General features: G+C 44.4%; 2 protein-coding genes across 10 annotated transcripts in view; one reads left to right on the plus strand and one right to left on the minus strand.

Annotated features, from left to right (window-relative positions):
• LOC139381131 (cytoplasmic polyadenylation element binding protein 3) overlaps nucleotides 1–12,943 on the plus strand; it is a 62,902-nt gene extending 49,959 nt beyond the window's left edge. For all 8 annotated transcript variants that reach the window (XM_071124443.1, XM_071124444.1, XM_071124449.1 and 5 more), the window contains 4 exons: nucleotides 4,290–4,408; nucleotides 4,644–4,758; nucleotides 5,193–5,374; nucleotides 7,483–12,943. In XM_071124443.1, coding sequence (XP_070980544.1) covers nucleotides 4,290–4,408; nucleotides 4,644–4,758; nucleotides 5,193–5,374; nucleotides 7,483–7,710 — 644 coding nt within the window. In that variant the 3' untranslated portion in view covers nucleotides 7,711–12,943. The remainder of the gene's footprint in view (nucleotides 1–4,289; nucleotides 4,409–4,643; nucleotides 4,759–5,192; nucleotides 5,375–7,482) is intronic.
• Nucleotides 12,944–14,582: 1,639 nt separating this feature from the next.
• Nucleotides 14,583–17,256, minus strand: part of LOC139381355 (TATA-binding protein-associated factor 172-like) — a 64,786-nt gene continuing 62,112 nt past the window's right edge. For both annotated transcript variants that reach the window (XM_071124821.1, XM_071124822.1), the window contains 4 exons: nucleotides 16,792–17,000; nucleotides 16,185–16,344; nucleotides 15,684–15,854; nucleotides 14,583–15,545 (listed from right to left, as the gene is read on the minus strand). In XM_071124821.1, the coding sequence (XP_070980922.1) occupies nucleotides 15,399–15,545; nucleotides 15,684–15,854; nucleotides 16,185–16,344; nucleotides 16,792–17,000 (687 nt within the window). In that variant the 3' untranslated portion in view covers nucleotides 14,583–15,398. The remainder of the gene's footprint in view (nucleotides 15,546–15,683; nucleotides 15,855–16,184; nucleotides 16,345–16,791; nucleotides 17,001–17,256) is intronic.

A 17,256-nucleotide genomic window follows, 5' to 3' on the forward strand; every position in this document is an offset into this window, starting at 1 on the left:
AACATTAGCCTTGATAAATTGTCACCCTATTAAATCAACAGACGCATAAACGTTAACCATACTTTGAAATGAGTCTCGCCGCTTGAAACGTTATCGTTTAAACTTTTTTCGGAAACTGAAATGTTGGTGGCTATTGATTTGTGAGGGAAGTTTTAGGTTGAAGTTCAGTTGGAGAGCCATAGTGGATGCGCTGTGCAAGTCACTGTTTGTTGGGTAAATTGGTCATCGTTTGTACAGCGGAGTCTTGGACGTTTTTGAGTCGGTGTGAAATTGGAGTGGCTCGTTTGTGAGGTCATGTGTAGCTAGCTGTTTGACACCGTGTTGGCCGTCGGCGAGGGAAAGAGTTTGTTCGTGTCTGAGGTCATTTTGTTGGCCGTAGGACCATGAGGTATCCAGACCTGTCGTTTTATCTGTAAACAGAATTCTTTACAGTCCAAAACACTCCCTTGGCGCAGTCGGGAGCTCCGCAGTAAAGCTTTTATAAATCTCAGGCACGAGCCACTGCAGATCTGTGCTCCCCTCTCCTCCTCCTCTGGTTTACTAAGCCCCTGCACTGCGGAAGGCTTGCCTGCCTGTCTGGCCCGATTCTCCTTCTCAACTGTGCACTTGCATACTTTCTCACATGGATTTATTAACAATGGTGGAACTTCCCTCCCACCTAATGTTTACACCAATCCAATGCTTTTAAATCCACCACGGGGTGTGTGACCGTGCGAGTGCACACGATGGCACCCATCCTAATGGCGAAGTGTGTGTGCCTATTCCGCCTGTTGAATGTGAGCCTGACAGTTGCTAAAAGGTGACCGAAGTTAATCCTATACGGTGCTTTGACTCTAACAAGGAAGTGAACACTGTGTACTCACTGGGAAAGCCAAGAACTGCCTCCTTCATTTAGCGGCTCAGCCCCTTCCCTCAACTGTGTAACCCCTAACGCTGCCAGTCGACCGTCCAACCCACTATTTTCCTTCCCCAACGTCTCTTCCTCTATTTTTCTCCTCCATACGCACACCATTCTCTTTCTCTCTGTCGCTTGCGCTCTCTCTCTCCCGCTCCCTTTGTGTCGCTCTTTGTCTGTCGCTCTCTCTCACGCTCTTTCTCTCTCTCTTTTACACACTCTTGCTCCGGGACAGAACACGCTGTTCCTTTCCCTGACTGTGGCCTCTGGCTGTCGCTGCCGTTTCTGAAGACTGCTGCACGCAGTCTCTCTCTCTCTCAGTGCTTAAACCACATGATTCCCGACCCGATGACACCCTCTTTATTTAATGTGTTTTTTCTATTCTGAGGTTATGACGAAGCACATTGGGCACACACCAGCCTGTTTCCATTATCCTGATTGTCTTAGGTTTTCCCCATGTTGGGCCCAGGAGGAGTCGGGTCTTAGTTAACCAATAGCAGAGACACACAGATGGACTAGTCATTTAGTGGTTGTGTTATGGTTGTGGCCTGGGAAATGTGGTTCATTGGTCAGGATGATTTACTACATGAGTGTTAAGTGTGCAACCAGGCTGCACTACTGCCAGTCTGCAAATGAACAATTCCACCTGGTGGTGTGTGTACTTTGAAATGTCCACTTAAGGGAGAATCATAGGCCTTGTGTCTTGTTTGCAATCCTTTTCCTTAGATGTCTGTCTTCAAATCATTTTTTCCCGCAACTTATTGACACGTCTTGTGATGGCTGAAGTTCCACCTCCTGTGTTTTTGTCCCCTGCAACGAAATCGGTCAGATCGGTTTCCGTCCGTTCATACGTTAGTCACGCGATATCTCAGACAGCACCGGCACGATTTTGACAAAACTGGGGTGAATGATGCCATAAAGATCCGGCATTTACAAAATGACACTGATTGGCCCAAGGCGGGAGCTGTAGTAATTAACAGAAATGTGTGAGTCACACTAGGGAGGAAGAGGCAAAGCGAGAGTGATAACTGGGCACAAAATCTGTAGGTGGCGTTTTTCTGAATGTCAATGAGAGTCGAATTTGGTTTGGTTAATTTGGTTAACAAATCATGTAATGGCTTATTTAATCTAATAGAAGTTTCGTAGTGCTTAGTTTGTTACTAGTGTACTAGACGTGACATCGCGGCAACTCTGAGAGAGAAAAAAAAACACTATCAGAGTTGTGCCTGTTGGTCACACTCGTATCTGCCTTCTTATTGGCTAGAATGGTCACACCTGACCTTGCCTCCTTCCGACTGCCTTCTAGTCTGAGTATCAGTCTCTTCAGCTAACATTCCACTCCTTGCCACTTCCAAAGAGTCTTTTGGCACATGACATGGAGTACATGAAGTGGATTAGTTATAGATTGGTACTCAGGCCAACTGCCTTCCATTTTCGAAGACATGTATTTTTAATTGTTAGTGGCCACTTGAGTATCTGGTCAATTTAATGGGTCACACACGATAACAGAAATGTATTAGTCACACGGGATATCTCAATTGGCCCAAGCGGGGGCGCTGCATCACTCGTGGGGGACGACATGTTTGCTGTTGCCTTGTTTTTAGTCCTCCTGATGTACTGAAAATGGCCTTGTGCTGACATATAGCAGCATTGACTTCTGGGGCCTCCTGTTTTTGCTCATGGCGAGTGTGATGCACACGGACTCATCTGTTGTGACGCAGGCAGACGGGGGCCAGAGAAGGGGGTACTAACCTGGGAGGAACATGCTGTCACTGACGCGTGTGAGACATCAGAGACACTAAGTCCCCTTTTGAAGGGCCTGGTTGTGCTGGAGAGGTGGACAGCGAGTGCTGGTTGTGACCTCACTGAAGGACCCTAGACACACACGCTCCACTCAGGTGTGTGTGTGTGAGATGATGATGACTAAGCACTGCCGGGGCTCAGTGAGAAAGGCGAAAGGACTGGGGAGTGGAAATACTTGATGCAGCCCTCGTGGTGACATGCATGGACTTGAACATATATATATATACTGTCATTCGTGTATACGTTCTTTCTCACACACACACACACACACACACACACACACACACACACACACACACACACACACACACCTTCATTTTCACAGACTCTCTCTCACACACAGACACACACACACACACACACACCTTCATTTGCACAGACTCTCTCGCACACACACACACACACACACCTTAATTTGCACACACACACACACACACACATACTTTCACGATGTACTGAGTCAGTGTATGTTTCTTTCATCTTTCCCCCTCTTCACCCGCTGCAGCAGTTCCTTTGAGGAATGTCTGAGAGTAAACCGTGACAGTTGCACATTTCTCTGTTCCCCTAATTGCCACTCCGTTCCCGGCCAGGCGCTCTGCGTCCCGCATATACGCCTGAAAAGCAGTAGCCCCGTCAGTCAGCTGACACAAGAAAGCACACGCAGCGGCAGGCGGCGCCTCTGCCAGCCTTCTGCACCATAAATGTACGTCCTGTCTGCGTGTGGGCCCGGCTCCCTCCACCCCGCCACTCTGCTGCCCGCTCTGTTTTGTGGCTCAGGTTCCCACATCACGTCCCTGGTGGCTCCACAGTTTTGCTCACATGATCACGGCCCTCTAGTTAAGGATATGTCAAATCCTGTGCATCAGAGGTGGAGATTCATGCTACTTGTATGGCTCTGGTCGGTGCTGGCCTATTAGTTGCTGCAAATGTACTCTATTCCACTGAATGGAATACTCCTGTGACACTTTGTCTACCGTTAAATGTGTCATCATTTTCTTGTTCCGTTGTGTTTTCTCATGATCTTTTGTTCAATCTGTTCACACAATTGATACTGTGTTGTTTCCATATCAAATGCTAATACCAGAAGAATAGTGTGATATTAGGGCCATTGGACACCGCTATGCGACTGCTCCTCGAGTGAAGCTAGCTGACTCCCATACTCTCAATTACGGAATAGGCATGACCCTAGTTAACTTCCCAACTCTCCCTAACTGACAGAATGGCCTTGACCCGAGGCCAACTCTCGCCTCTCCAACCCGTTCAATAATCGATGATTTAACAATGCACACTGACAAGCCCTCTCCTCCCTTTCTCTCTGTATCTCTCTCTGCTGCAAAGCCAGACCTCATCATCCCACAGGAGGAAATCGTTGCGCACCGTAACTTTCCAAAATGATTTGGAGAGTATTAGGTTGATACATTTTGCACGGGGTACTTTTTTTTCCGTACTGAAACTGAACAGACTTGATTTGAGCTTTGGAAAGGTACTGTCTTCCGTGGTTCAGGTTTTAGACAATACACAGTGTACTTACTGTGAACAGGATATATATATTTTTTCTTTAGTCTAAAAACTCTTCTGTCTCTTCTTCCAGGCTATGCCTTCTTGCTGTTCCAAGAGGAGGCCTCTGTCCAGGCCCTGATTGACGCCTGCATCGAGGAGGACGGGAAGCTTTACCTTTGTGTCTCCAGCCCCACTATCAAGGACAAACCAGTCAGTGAATACCGCAGTACTGTACTGTACTGTAATACCGTTTTCACACTACTAAGCTGAGCTAAACCGAGACAAGCCGACCTGTACTGTGCCAGTCTGGTTCTACATTCACCATAGTTGCTCTAACTGGGCTTGGAAGGAAAATAACCAAGGCAGTTCGGTTCCGGTTGGGTATAAGGGTGTGGATTTCACGTCAGACACATTACTTCATTAATGATGCAATTCTTTTTTCCAGGTCCAAATCCGCCCCTGGAACCTGAGTGACAGTGACTTTGTGATGGATGGCTCCCAACCGCTGGACCCCCGCAAGACTATATTTGTGGGGGGGGTGCCCCGGCCTCTACGCGCAGGTAGGGGATTGGTCAAAACGGATGTAGATCAGTGGATAGGTTGGTGGATTTTCTGTGTAAGATCGACTGGCGTAGACCGTAGTCTCTACAGGCTGTAATCAACAATACAGTTTTGCCAGTGAGAAAGAAATCCACTTTGTTTCCAGGTGGTTCGCTAACTGCCAGTCATGTCAAAAGTTCACGCAAGGCTCTTTAGGTGGTTCAGCATTTCTGTGCTTGGGACCAACATCACTGACTGGCTGTCTGCTATGTGGCCTACCCTAGTTAAATCAACAGTCAAAGACGACTACTGTAATGCACACTTTCAGGACAATGTTATTGGCAAAGAATGTTATTCAAGTCGCATCATTCTGCTTGTCTCGTAAAAAAATATGAGAACATTTTCATTAGACAAATTACGGCATGCGGTCATAACATTCTCTCTCGTCCACTAGTGGAACTAGCTATGATCATGGACAGGCTGTATGGGGGTGTGTGCTACGCCGGCATTGACACTGACCCGGAGCTCAAGTACCCCAAGGGGGCGGGCCGTGTGGCCTTCTCCAATCAGCAGAGCTACATCGCCGCCATCAGCGCCCGATTTGTTCAGTTGCAGCACAACGACATTGACAAACGGGTGAGTGAGACCAAACACTGTTTTTATAATGTCTGTCTCCGTAGCAATAGTGCTTCAGGAGTGGCCCTAAAAGTTGGATAACAGGGAGATATCTTTAGCAGATGAAGAATGACTGACTGGGTTGTGTTCGATAGGGCACGGAAAAGAAACGGTTTTGCAACAGGGAACAAAAAGGAGTGTTTCTCATTGGACAAGTCCAGGTAGTACCTCCCTGTTTGTTAGTTTTCTTCCGTTTGGTGCCGAATGAACACGACCCTAGTGTAACCTCCCAGTAGGCCCTAGTGTAGGCTTTCTTATTTTTTTTAAACGTAACCTTTTATTTAACTAGGCAAGTCAGTTGAGAACCAATTCTTATTTACAATGACGGCCTACCCCGGCCAAACCCGGACGACGCCGGTCCAATTGTGTGCCGCCCTATGGGACTCCCAATCACGGCCGGATGTGATGCAGCCTGGATTCAAACCAGGGACGGCAGTGACGCCTCTTGCACTGAGATGCGGTGCCTTATACCGCTGCGCCATTCGGGAGCCCAATGGTGTGCTGCTGTGGATCTGAACTCTTTAACTCTCATTAAGACCCTATACATAAGAGCTGTCATTATATGCTGGTATCCAACCGACAGTTTGGCGCAGCCTACAATACAGGGAGCCCCGGTTAGGTCTGTGGGATAGAGTTGGCTGTGTAATCACCCTGGCCTTCGGCTGCTGGAGGGCTGACCGATATTTGAAGTCCCAGACGTGGGGAAGGTTTAATTATAGGACTTCCTTATACATGAATATTCACTTTAGCCGTGGCCGGGTTATTTTGAGCGAGCTAGCCCTATAGAGCATGGCCTATCGTGACCAACCAAGACTGGTCGTCTGCCAGCCCAGAGAGGCTAGTCTCAGTGGGGGCTGCTCATTCCACACTCCCTCTGTTCTGCCATAATCCAATAACCAACCCCAGTGGCTGGTTGAGCAGGCAGTGTCTTTATTCAGACTACTTCCCTGGGTTGGCTCTACTGTCTGACCCAGGGCCATATTCAGTGTCCAACAGTAGGAGTGTGTGTGGGGGGGGGGTGAAATACATTGTTGGAGGCTCTACCCAGAGAAGCCTCTCTGCCTGCCTTCGCGTCAACCACCACTGCGTCACACCTAAGTTCTCTCAGGGTTAGTTAATGTTCGTTCTTGTGGTTCACTGGTGTCCATCCACAACACTTTTGTTTGCACGTTGTAATTCTGTTCCGTCTGGCAACACAATCATTCCGTTAACTGTAAATGGCATCTTAGTATTGTCTTAATGATATGTCAGAATGGTTCAATTACTGTACCTCAAGAACAGCTTCATTGTTGTACTCACCGAGGTGATACTGGTATTTATTGGCCGTATTCATCAGGGCACACCATAGCAAAACATTTTGCAACGGAAAACAAAAACGAGCCGTTGGACATGCTCAGGTACCCTTTTTCAGTCCGTTTCCTACCGTTTGGTGCCAAATGAAAATGAGCCTGGTTGCCAGTCTGTTTCTGGCTTTGGCCATTGCTAGTCGTAGTCTTACCAGGGCTGGGGGTTTAAAGAGAACCCTTCATTACACTGTCAGGCTGTAGTGGAGGGATCGCTGTATGTAACCAGGGCCTGCTCACACACTGTGTGTCATCTCCATGGAGACACAGATTGGATAGTCTGTCCCTCAGACTCCAAATTTTCATGTGTGTGTGTGTGTAAGTATACCTGCTTCAGTGCATAAAGAGTACCAGGCAGAAGAATGTTGTGCAACACTTGGACACATGAGTCATTTTGGCTCTTGAAATATTCACCACATCTGCTTTTACAGTGCCTTCCTTACCCATAGAGAGGAGAATAGGAACAGCTAGAGACAGAAACGTATTTGAGAAGTTGATATTTTTAGCCTCTAGGATGTCACAGTTGACATTAAACGGGCAAATAATACATGTAACAGAAATATACATTTCAGAACTCGGCAATGTCTTGCACTTGGTCAAACATTTAGCATAAAGCATGTGGACTCTGTTTACATTCCGACAATAGAGATTCAAGTTTGAGTTCAATCTACACCTCACGCCAAGAAGATAATAAGCCAGTGTCTCCTTTCTCTGACCTTCCTTCAGGTGGAGGTGAAGCCGTACGTCCTGGACGATCAGATGTGTGACGAGTGCCAGGGGGCGCGCTGTGGGGGGAAGTTTGCCCCTTTCTTCTGTGCCAATGTCACCTGCCTGCAGTACTACTGTGAGTACTGCTGGGCCAGTATCCACTCCCGGGCAGGCCGAGAGTTCCACAAGCCACTGGTGAAGGAGGGGGGCGACCGCCCTCGACACGTGTCCTTCCGCTGGAGCTGAGGGGGTCGAGGATAAGCCCTGCCTTGCGGCCCCACCCCCAACAGCCCCTCAACCCCCTTAACCGGGACAGCGCTACACCCCACCCACCCCCCCTGCTCTGCACCCCCTCCCCACCAGCTCAACCTCATCAGTGAGGAGGATAACTACAAATACATGGGTCTTTCAAACTACACTGCTTGATTACGAACTCATTGTCCAGTGTACCCTTATGATGACAATAGGGTGGGGGGGAAAAAATGAATCGCAAAAGTCTATCTGCTTAGAATTTGCACTTTGGCTCAAAACTCACTAAACACATATGGGATGTAAGCAAAAAACATATTGTGTTCAAGTCCCCTGTTCCATGACTTGGTGGGTCAGGGTCTCCTGATTATACAGTTACAGTACATATATATTTAAAAAGTATATATATATTTTTGTTTTAAATATATCTATCTAACATATAAAGATAATTCAATTCTATGGGAAAGGAGCATGCACTTATTTAAAAAATGTTTTAGGATATCGCCCCTTATATTACCAAAGGCAAAAATGAAATCCATGCATTCAGAAAACCTACATAGGTGGCATAAGATGTAGGAAGACTATACATTTATCCAGTAGTCTGGGCCATAGAAGACCAGATTTAAAAAATAAAATAAAAAAAATGGCTATATTTGCTCTCCATTTTGACTCTGAAAATAGTAAAATTAATACCTCATAAGACGCAATCAGATTGAGTTTTGCTTTTGATTTGTAGGTCTTTATTTTTGTTAGGACTTTATTTTCTAGTGTTATGTTGATGTAATGCTGCTGAATAGTACTTTATTCAGGCTAGGGCGTTATAACAACTATGATGTCACCTGGTGTTAAGGATGATGACAGGCTATCATAGGGAGAGGGGCGTCCCTTACGATGCCTAGTATGATGTGGGGTGGGGTGGGGGGGGGGGGGGGTCGCCCCTAACTGCATGTTCTTTTGAATCAGGTTGCTGCATGCAATAGAATTTCAGTCTCATGTCTACTATTCAATTCTGCCCATGTTTGCACAGCACCAATATAGATGTACGTACAACTAGCATGCAACTGGACTCAACAAGGAAGACAGACTGGTAAAAGAATCCAACACCCCCAGTGAGAAGTTAACAGCCACAGGGGCAGTATGAGCAGGCTGCTTCTGCACAAGGTGGCTAACATAACCAGATGACGAAACCTTAATATTAAACCTGAATCCAAGTAGATGTAGGATATATCATTTAAAACTGTCTACGATGTGGGTGAAGTACTTTTTTTTTATTTTTTGTTGCAGTGATTGTTAATATAATTGATCGATTCCTGTTAGTTTTATACCGTACATAGTTGGGTCTGAGTATGCCTATAGAACTGTGATTTTGCTCTAAGTGTTGTTAACGTCCGACATAGAAGTCCTGTGAAACTTCATGAACTAGTGTATGCACACGTGTGTATATATACGTTCTCTCATACACACACACACTCACATTACACCGATGGTTCTCTTAAACATACATACATGTACATATACAGACCTAGTACGCACACAAAGTTTGACCCAAATACACAGAACATATGACGCGCAGACTAAAGTGAGCTTGAATCTGAGAAACACAGAACTGCTGTCTGTACTGTTGACATGGTCATGTCCCCCCCCCAAAAAAAACCAAAGAGCTCACATATGTTCAACTTAAACGAACCAACACATACGGAGACCACAGATGTTACTGTGCAAAGCATCAAGCGCTATGCCTGTGGGTTTAAAGGTGCAAGTTAGAAACATTTGTACTGTTGTGGTGACAAGGCATACGAGACAGTGAAGCTACTGGAGACTTGTGGTTTAGTAAACTGAGCTCCTTCTCAGCCTGCACATAAAGTTATCTGGCTACGGGGTTGTGATAGCATTGCCAGAACATTGTGTGCTAGCTGGGATTTACCATATTTATCCAGATTTTCCTGCAAAGCTTGAAGTAGAATAATGACCTGCTAAAATGGTGGACTTTTTTTTTTATTTATCAAAAGGCTATGGAATGGGGTGCAGTTGAATAGGATGGGTGGGGTGGGAGGTATTGGGTAGTTATAAATGCAGGACAAATAAACAAAGTATTGGCTGCTGGGGTTGGTTTGGGTTTGAGCGGTGGAGTTTGGGGCTAAGTTACACTGGTTTTTAGCAGTTTTGTGGACAATCCAGTCTGGATCCTGCAACATTGCGAGTTGATGTGTCGTCTCCTTTTCTGTGTGTTGCGATTGTCCCATGCTGGCACCCCCGCCGTCCTCTCTCGGTTTTAGTCGCAAAACGGTTTGCTTTAGGACAAACCATTTTGTTTGTTTCTTGTAAAAGTAAACTAATCTAAACCGAAGATACTTTTTTATTGATAGAAAAGTCTACAAAAAAAAAAAAAGAGGCTAACCATGAGTAATAATAAGTCTCCCTATTTAAGTGAATTCTGGGTGTTTTTGTGAGATGTCTTTCCCCGCCCAGAAGGGTTTTCTATGTTTGTTCCTTCTCTATAATAGACGTGTTATGCACTACTCTTTGTATCTGGACAGTTTAACAGTCAGCAATTGTTTTTGTTGGGAGAAAAACAAAAAGTGTGCTTTCTGACTGACATGATCTTTTGCAATACCTCAATTTTGAAATATATTAGGAGAGAAATTGATATTTTCTAAGTTTATTCAAATAAAAAAAATATATATATATTAATTTAATTCTGCCAGAGATGATTTAACAGGTGGTTGATTTTATTTTTGTCATGCTTATTTGCTTTTTATTTTAAATTGTATTTTTTGAAAAAACAACTGAAGGAGCTAGAGCTTTCTAACTTTAATATAATGACGTAGTTAGCTGAAGTACAGAGTCTACCTTATTACAGAGGAGGTTAGAGTGAGTTTCCCACTGGTCTTATACCCGTGGAAGCACGGTGTCACCAAGACAAACATAACATGAGCGGTAGTGTTCCAAGGAAAAGATTAGTCCTAAAAATTGTTGTTCTATATAAATAAAAGTCTATCGGGTGAACTGAAGATACTTCCCTTATTTTGTATATTTATAATCAGTCATTTACTATGCTGACCAGAATTGTGAAAGAGATCTTCTGTTCATGTTATTTTTTTAAGAACTTTTTTATGTTTCCTAAAAGTATGCGTTTAATTTTGTTTTGTAAAAGCAACACCCTAATTTTGTTAGCCTGAGATTGTTTAAAAAAAGAGACTTTAAGCAGATGACGTGGAGAGAAAGGAATGTTTAAAAAATATATATATATATATTATTAAGAGATACAAGTGTTTCAACTGTAACTTCTTCGAAAGCCCCCAAGGTGCATCAATTGACTGGTAGCCTTCTATTCACGCAAGACTTGAATTAGTCCCATTTTTTTTTTAAGGCTAAGAACCTCAATTCTTTGTTGTAATGTGCAATACTGTTTGTACTGTTTGTAAAAAAAAAAAAAAAAAAATATGAAAAAAGAAAGAGGCAAATCTTTATTGCAGATTTATTTTCATTGCAAGCATTGTGATTCACTAAAATCATTTTCTACTGTGTATTTACCTACTCTACATGCTAGTACCTTCCAGTAGTAATGTAGCCTTTGTACTGAGAAATTTTTCATTATTTTTTAGAGATTTTTGCTAAAAAAGAAAATAATTTAAACATTTACGTATTTTTATTTCGTATTTTCTTTACAGACTTATTTCTCAACCATTAATAGTTATTTCTGGGGGAGATTTTCATATCTGGTCAATGTCATTAATATTATTTTATATTTTTACTTGGAATAAATTCATTTTATGATGCTAATTCTTTAAAAAAAAGTTACTTTTTTCATTTGTTCACTTTATTTTATTTTTGGAAGCTGAAAAACCTTTGTAATATTGTTACTTAAGTGTGTAGATTTTTTAAATGCAAAGCTTAATGTGTTAACTCGCTGATGTTGCTTACATTAGTGTGACGATGATTTAAGGAGGGGGGGGGGGGGGGAAGGGAAGAAAACTATTACGGTTGGTATTGTTAAGTGATTGGCAATGTAAAACAAATGAACGGGCAATAAAATGAAAAGGCAGAATGTGGTATGTTGTGATGTTGTGGAAGCTGGACAATGCTTACTTACCACTCCTACTGCTTCTGCTACTGTGGTATAACCCCACCTTGTAATAGTCAATAACATTGTATGGCCAAGATGTCACAACACTTCCACTGATGTGAAACATCATGTTACATGACCCTCCCTTTAGTTTCAGATGGTGGGGTGGGTAAACCCCTGTAGGAACCTGAAAAGTGGCTATGTGCACCAGTGAGATTGTATTTAAGAATGAATGTAAATGTTAAGATGAACTGTATAATTAAGTGGAGGGTGTGACTTGTTGGAATTTATTCCCGATAATAGGAGTCATACATCTAAATCTTTGACACGTTTTCTTTCTGTCCCCAAACCACCTAGATTTCTTTAGTCACAGTTTAGTGTGTACGAACTGGCCTTAGATTTCAATTTGAGCCAAGATACACTAACATTATGTGGTGCGATCTTCGGGGATGGCATTAACCTGATTTTTGCCCTCATATCCATAGACTATTGGTCCATATGAAGTGTTGTGACATCACCACTTCCTGTACTATAGTATTGTCATCAATAAGCAGAAAAAAACACCAATGGTGGTGGTCTGAGAACGTTATTTCTAGCTTGCCTTTTCTACCAGTTTGTACAGGTAGTGTTCTACTAATTAACTTAATCTCGTACTCACCCAGTGCTTTCTCCCAAGGGTCAGTATTAGTTATACCACCAAGTATTTGTTACATTTTATTTATTTGTTAAGCAAACACTATACCCTGGCAATATTAAACTATGTGCAACTGAAAGGGACAGTTTGGATAAAATGGAAATCATGTGTGGTGGAGGAAATTTCATAACGCTTCATGTTCTCAGTAGGCCCTTCATTTTGTGATCTAAAAAAAAAAGATTTAACTTGCTCAATAGTTGTTGTTTTTCTCAGACAAAATCACTACTTTTTAAAAGTTAAGTGTTCATTAATTTTTTTAAGTAATATTTGTTTGATTAATGGTTCTATCTTGACAAGGCTTTGAAATTGTTGACTTGGACCTATGCTTGTCTGAATTTGCAGTATAACTAATTAAAAAAACATGGAGCTCTATGCTGCTAATGCTTACTACTACTGCTTCAAGGTTGTAGTTCCCACCTTTTCCCTTTTTCTGTACTAATAAGCAAGTCTTATTAAATATAGTTGTATGACGCTGTGAAATATTGTCGTCTTTTGCATGGCCTCCTTTTCCACCTCTTTCTCTCATCCCTTGATGTTCCACCTGGAGTAAGGTGCTTGACTGGTGTGTGACTGGAATGGAAAAATGAAGTGTTCAAATAAATCTCAAAAGAACTGAAATACATTTAAGACCTTTGTTACATTAGGGGTTACTGAAGCAATCAATGTAGGTTTATCAGTTTTACTTGTAGGGGTTTAGTTGTACTTTAGAACGCTCATTAATTACAGACTGCCTCAGACCACTCGCAGAACAGTGTTCGATGCTTTTTTTTGCTCTTCCGCATCTCTATACATAGTCAATATGATTCTCTAGTCTTGTTTATACCTGGCACTAAGGGAACGTTTGGAATTTGAGTCCACATTTTCAGAAATACATCTAATCGAAAAATCTGATTATAAATGAGTATTTTAATCATCTTCACCTATCAAAAAAAAGTGGGCACAATTTGAATGTGTACAAGACCAGGACAAAGGAGGCATGTTAGAACCAGCACAAGGTGTAATGATCAGGCAGTTTAATCTTCTTGATATGCCACTAGTCAGGTGGATGGATTATTTTGGCAAAGGAGAAACGCTCACAGGAGTGTGCACAAAATTAGTGAGAAAAGACATGTGCCTATGGATTTTTTGGGGAAACATGGGATCAACACTTCACATGTTGCATTTATAGTTGTGTTCTTCGTACCAGAGGGCTGGCTCTAGCCTTTTGTGAGCAATTTTTTTAGTGGCAGAAAGAAAAATCAGTGATTAACAAAACCAACGGGTGCACCCTGGCGGTCGGGCACGTGCCCAGCATGCCCGGTTGGCATTCGACCAGGATTACTACACATTTAGATAACTGGCTAGACTAATATACCAATTGACAAGAAACTGCATAGACTAGAATACACAAACTGTTAAAAATGAATTGAGCGCCAGCCCTGGGTAGACTATGAAAGAAGTGAGATCTACTCAGGGTTTTCGAGAGCTAGGCAGCTTCAGTTAGCTTCATATTCCAGCTCAGGCTTCATCCGTTTCATGACCATGGCTCTTGCGCATCTGCCTGTTTGGAACTGCACGTGGCTAGTCCAATGCCAAACTCATTGAAACAATGCGGAAACGTCAATACATGGGGCGAGTCAGTGCCACACTTTAATCACGTATCGTTATTGCCGTCTGGTGCGCACAAGCAACTCCCCCCAATCGAAAGTTTGTGCATAACGTTTCAAATCCATATTACCGTGTAATGTGATCAGTATTTTAAAAATTTTATACAGCTGACCCAGGTTAGCTTGGTAACGCTTCAAACACGACTCGTAGTATAGGGCTTACATGTGCAGCAGTGAAACGACTAGTTAACCTGTCACCTGGTCAAACTAAAGCTGTAGTATCACTGAATAGGTGTAGTCATCTTCACTTTAAAGCAACATTTACTTTCCCTTGCTTGTCAACATCATGCACCTCTAAAATTGATCCCATAAATTGTTCATTGAGGTAATCTGTGCCATCATTCCTAAATGCAAGAACACACCCTCTACTGGCCATGTTCAAAGTTATATACAGTGTTCTTCAAATCAACATGGGAATGCAGACTATGGGGACAAGACAGCACGCACAAAACAGGACGCACACTGAAAGGGCTGTAGAATTTATTATAATTCTATTAGTTTAAACAAAAAGCAGAAATATTTACAGGTCTGCATTCTCTTCTTAAAACTCTGACAAGTCGTGTGTGTGGGGGGCATTTCAGTTTGTCCCTGCAGTGTCGTTCAGAGTAACATTTTACAAGGTTGGGGAGGAGCAGCACTGGCCATGACCATAGCTTTTCCAATCATCTGCCAGGTCAGTCGACTGATAGAGTTCTGTGGTGAAATGAATGTGCTTACACAGGACTATAGGTCCACAATCCAAAACACCCCCACTAGCCAGCAGCACAGCACAATCCAGTAGCCCGCTATAAAGAGCCAGCACACTGGGCTGTGTTCCTATAGGTCAGCTCGCAACGATCACACCTTGTTTTTGACCACATGTCAATAGAGCACTGGTAGTCCTCCAAGAGGGTGAGAGTGCTTTAAGCCTGACGATTATTATATTAGAACCACCACAGGCAGTCCCAAGGACAGACTAGAGGGCCCTCTGTGCCCATGGGAAAAGAGGGCACAGGGCAGACAGGACTGAAGATGGGAAGGCTTTTAGGTGGTCAAGTCAGTAGGCCTTTGGGTGGGAGAATACCGAGGGAGCCATAGGAATAACCATGGGGGGGGGGGTTGAAAACAGAATCCTTGGGGCTTTGGGCAAATGTCAATGTGGCTAAACTTGTGCGTGTGAGGGGGGGGGGGGGAGGGGGGAGACCCCATTCTGAGATTAGCATCCTGAGGGCTGTGTAGAATGACCCTGCTAGGCTGGAGGTGGATGAGCATTGTTTAGTCTGGCTGGGTAAGAGAGAGGCTAGTGGAGCGTGTGCATGAAGCTATCCAGGTTGTACTCTGTGTCATACTGCAGCTGATCCCACAGGTCCCCCAGACCGTCCAGCACGTTCTTAATGGAGGCTTTCCCTCCGGACGACGACAACTCGCCCTTATCATCCTTCCCGTCCTAGACAGAGAGACAAGTTAGAGATGGAAACACACACGTCGGACGGGCAAATGGATGCGTGTGTAAAAGAGCAGCATGACCGAGAAACGAAAAGAGTGCACATGCGGAAGTGCGTGTACTTAAGGGAGAGCAACTGACCTTGTCCAGGGTGAAGAGGTTGAGGAGCTGGTCGGTGCCCATACTCTGCAGGCTGGCGTTCTCCTGGCTGATGACCGCATTGGCGATGTTCATCTTGAACTTCTGCAGGCCCATGATCTTCTCTTCCAGAGTGCCCCGAGTGATCAGACGATACACATTCACCACGCGTTTCTGCAACAACAAAAGACACCATTACAAATGTCACTTTTCACTACAGACTGCCAAGCCGGTGCGCATGTTTGAGATCAACTACATTGCAGTCGGCATGCACAGAACCAAGATGAATGATTCTACACCTCGGGTTGCTCAAACACACCATTGCCTAATTCACACTATAGGGCTGACCCAAATCGCACTGTGTTGGGCCTGGATATCGTCTGTCCATTCCAGCAACTACGGTGGGTGATTAACTAGGCCAGCCAAGTACAGCTTGCCTTGGCTCAGTGTGAAAAGGGGTGTGTGTGTGTGTGTGTGTGTGTGTCCATGGAGGCAATAGTGTACCTGTCCTATCCTGTGGGCGCGGTCCATGGCCTGTAGGTCTCTCATGGGGTTCCAGTCGTGTTCCACAAACACCACTGTGTCAGCACCAGTCAGGTTCAGACCCAGACCACCCACGTGCGTGGTGAGCAGCAGCACGTCAATGGATGGGTCATTGTTGAACCTGAAAGCGAGCGTGACAGAGCACAGGAGATGGCGAGAGGGAGAATGAGGGGATGAGGGCCAGAGCACTCGAGATGGAGGCTGAGAGAAGGACAGTGCCTTTAAATTCAGATCAAGTTTGTTGAGTTAGACAATGGGTGATGTTACAGCAAAGGCACGGACTGTGCCGGAGTCTGGTGTAGCAACCTAAGCTCCTGACTACAGACACCTGTCAACGTGGGTTCGAGCCTCGGCTCTGCCTACAGTCTGTGCCCAATACCGGTCTCTTAAACTACTTCTAAGGTGTCCGGTCATGAAAAACAAATCACATGGAAGGAGGAGATGGGAGTTTAAAATAAATATTTGTTATATGCTGGCGACACTACTAATCAGGGTATTCCATTATTCCCTGTTTGACACCAACACCATTCATTTGCGTCGCCCAAAGACCATGCTCCTCCTTTATTACCTGGAGACGATGGCGTGGCGCAGGCTCGCCTGCACGCTGCCGTCAAGTCGCAGGTAGGTGACGGTGGGAAGCTGGAGCTTGAGCAGGTCGTGCTCCACGATGTCCAGCATGCTTTTCAGCTGACAGAAGATCAACACTCTGTGTTGGGCAACCACCGCCTCTGTGCCCTCCGCTGAGCCACTGCTGCCTAGACCACAGTCCAACAACAACTGGAGAAGGGAAGAGGGGGGGGGGAGCTCAGGATTACAACATACTCAGTGTTTTGATCTGCAGGTGTTTTAGTATGGAGTTCAGAGTGTAGGCGATAGACCGATATCGGCACCTCACCCCACTATCCCCATCACTGCCACTTCTGAAGCAGAGGAGATGGGGGGGAGTGGGGGGGGGGGTAGAATGGTACCTGTGAAGGCTGAGAGGGGGTAGGGGTGGTGCGGGGCTAGATTGGGTTAATTGTGTCAGCATGCT

The sequence above is a fragment of the Oncorhynchus clarkii genome, chromosome 23, assembly GCF_045791955.1.
Source record: "Oncorhynchus clarkii lewisi isolate Uvic-CL-2024 chromosome 23, UVic_Ocla_1.0, whole genome shotgun sequence".
Classification (NCBI taxonomy): Eukaryota; Metazoa; Chordata; class Actinopteri; order Salmoniformes; family Salmonidae; genus Oncorhynchus; species Oncorhynchus clarkii.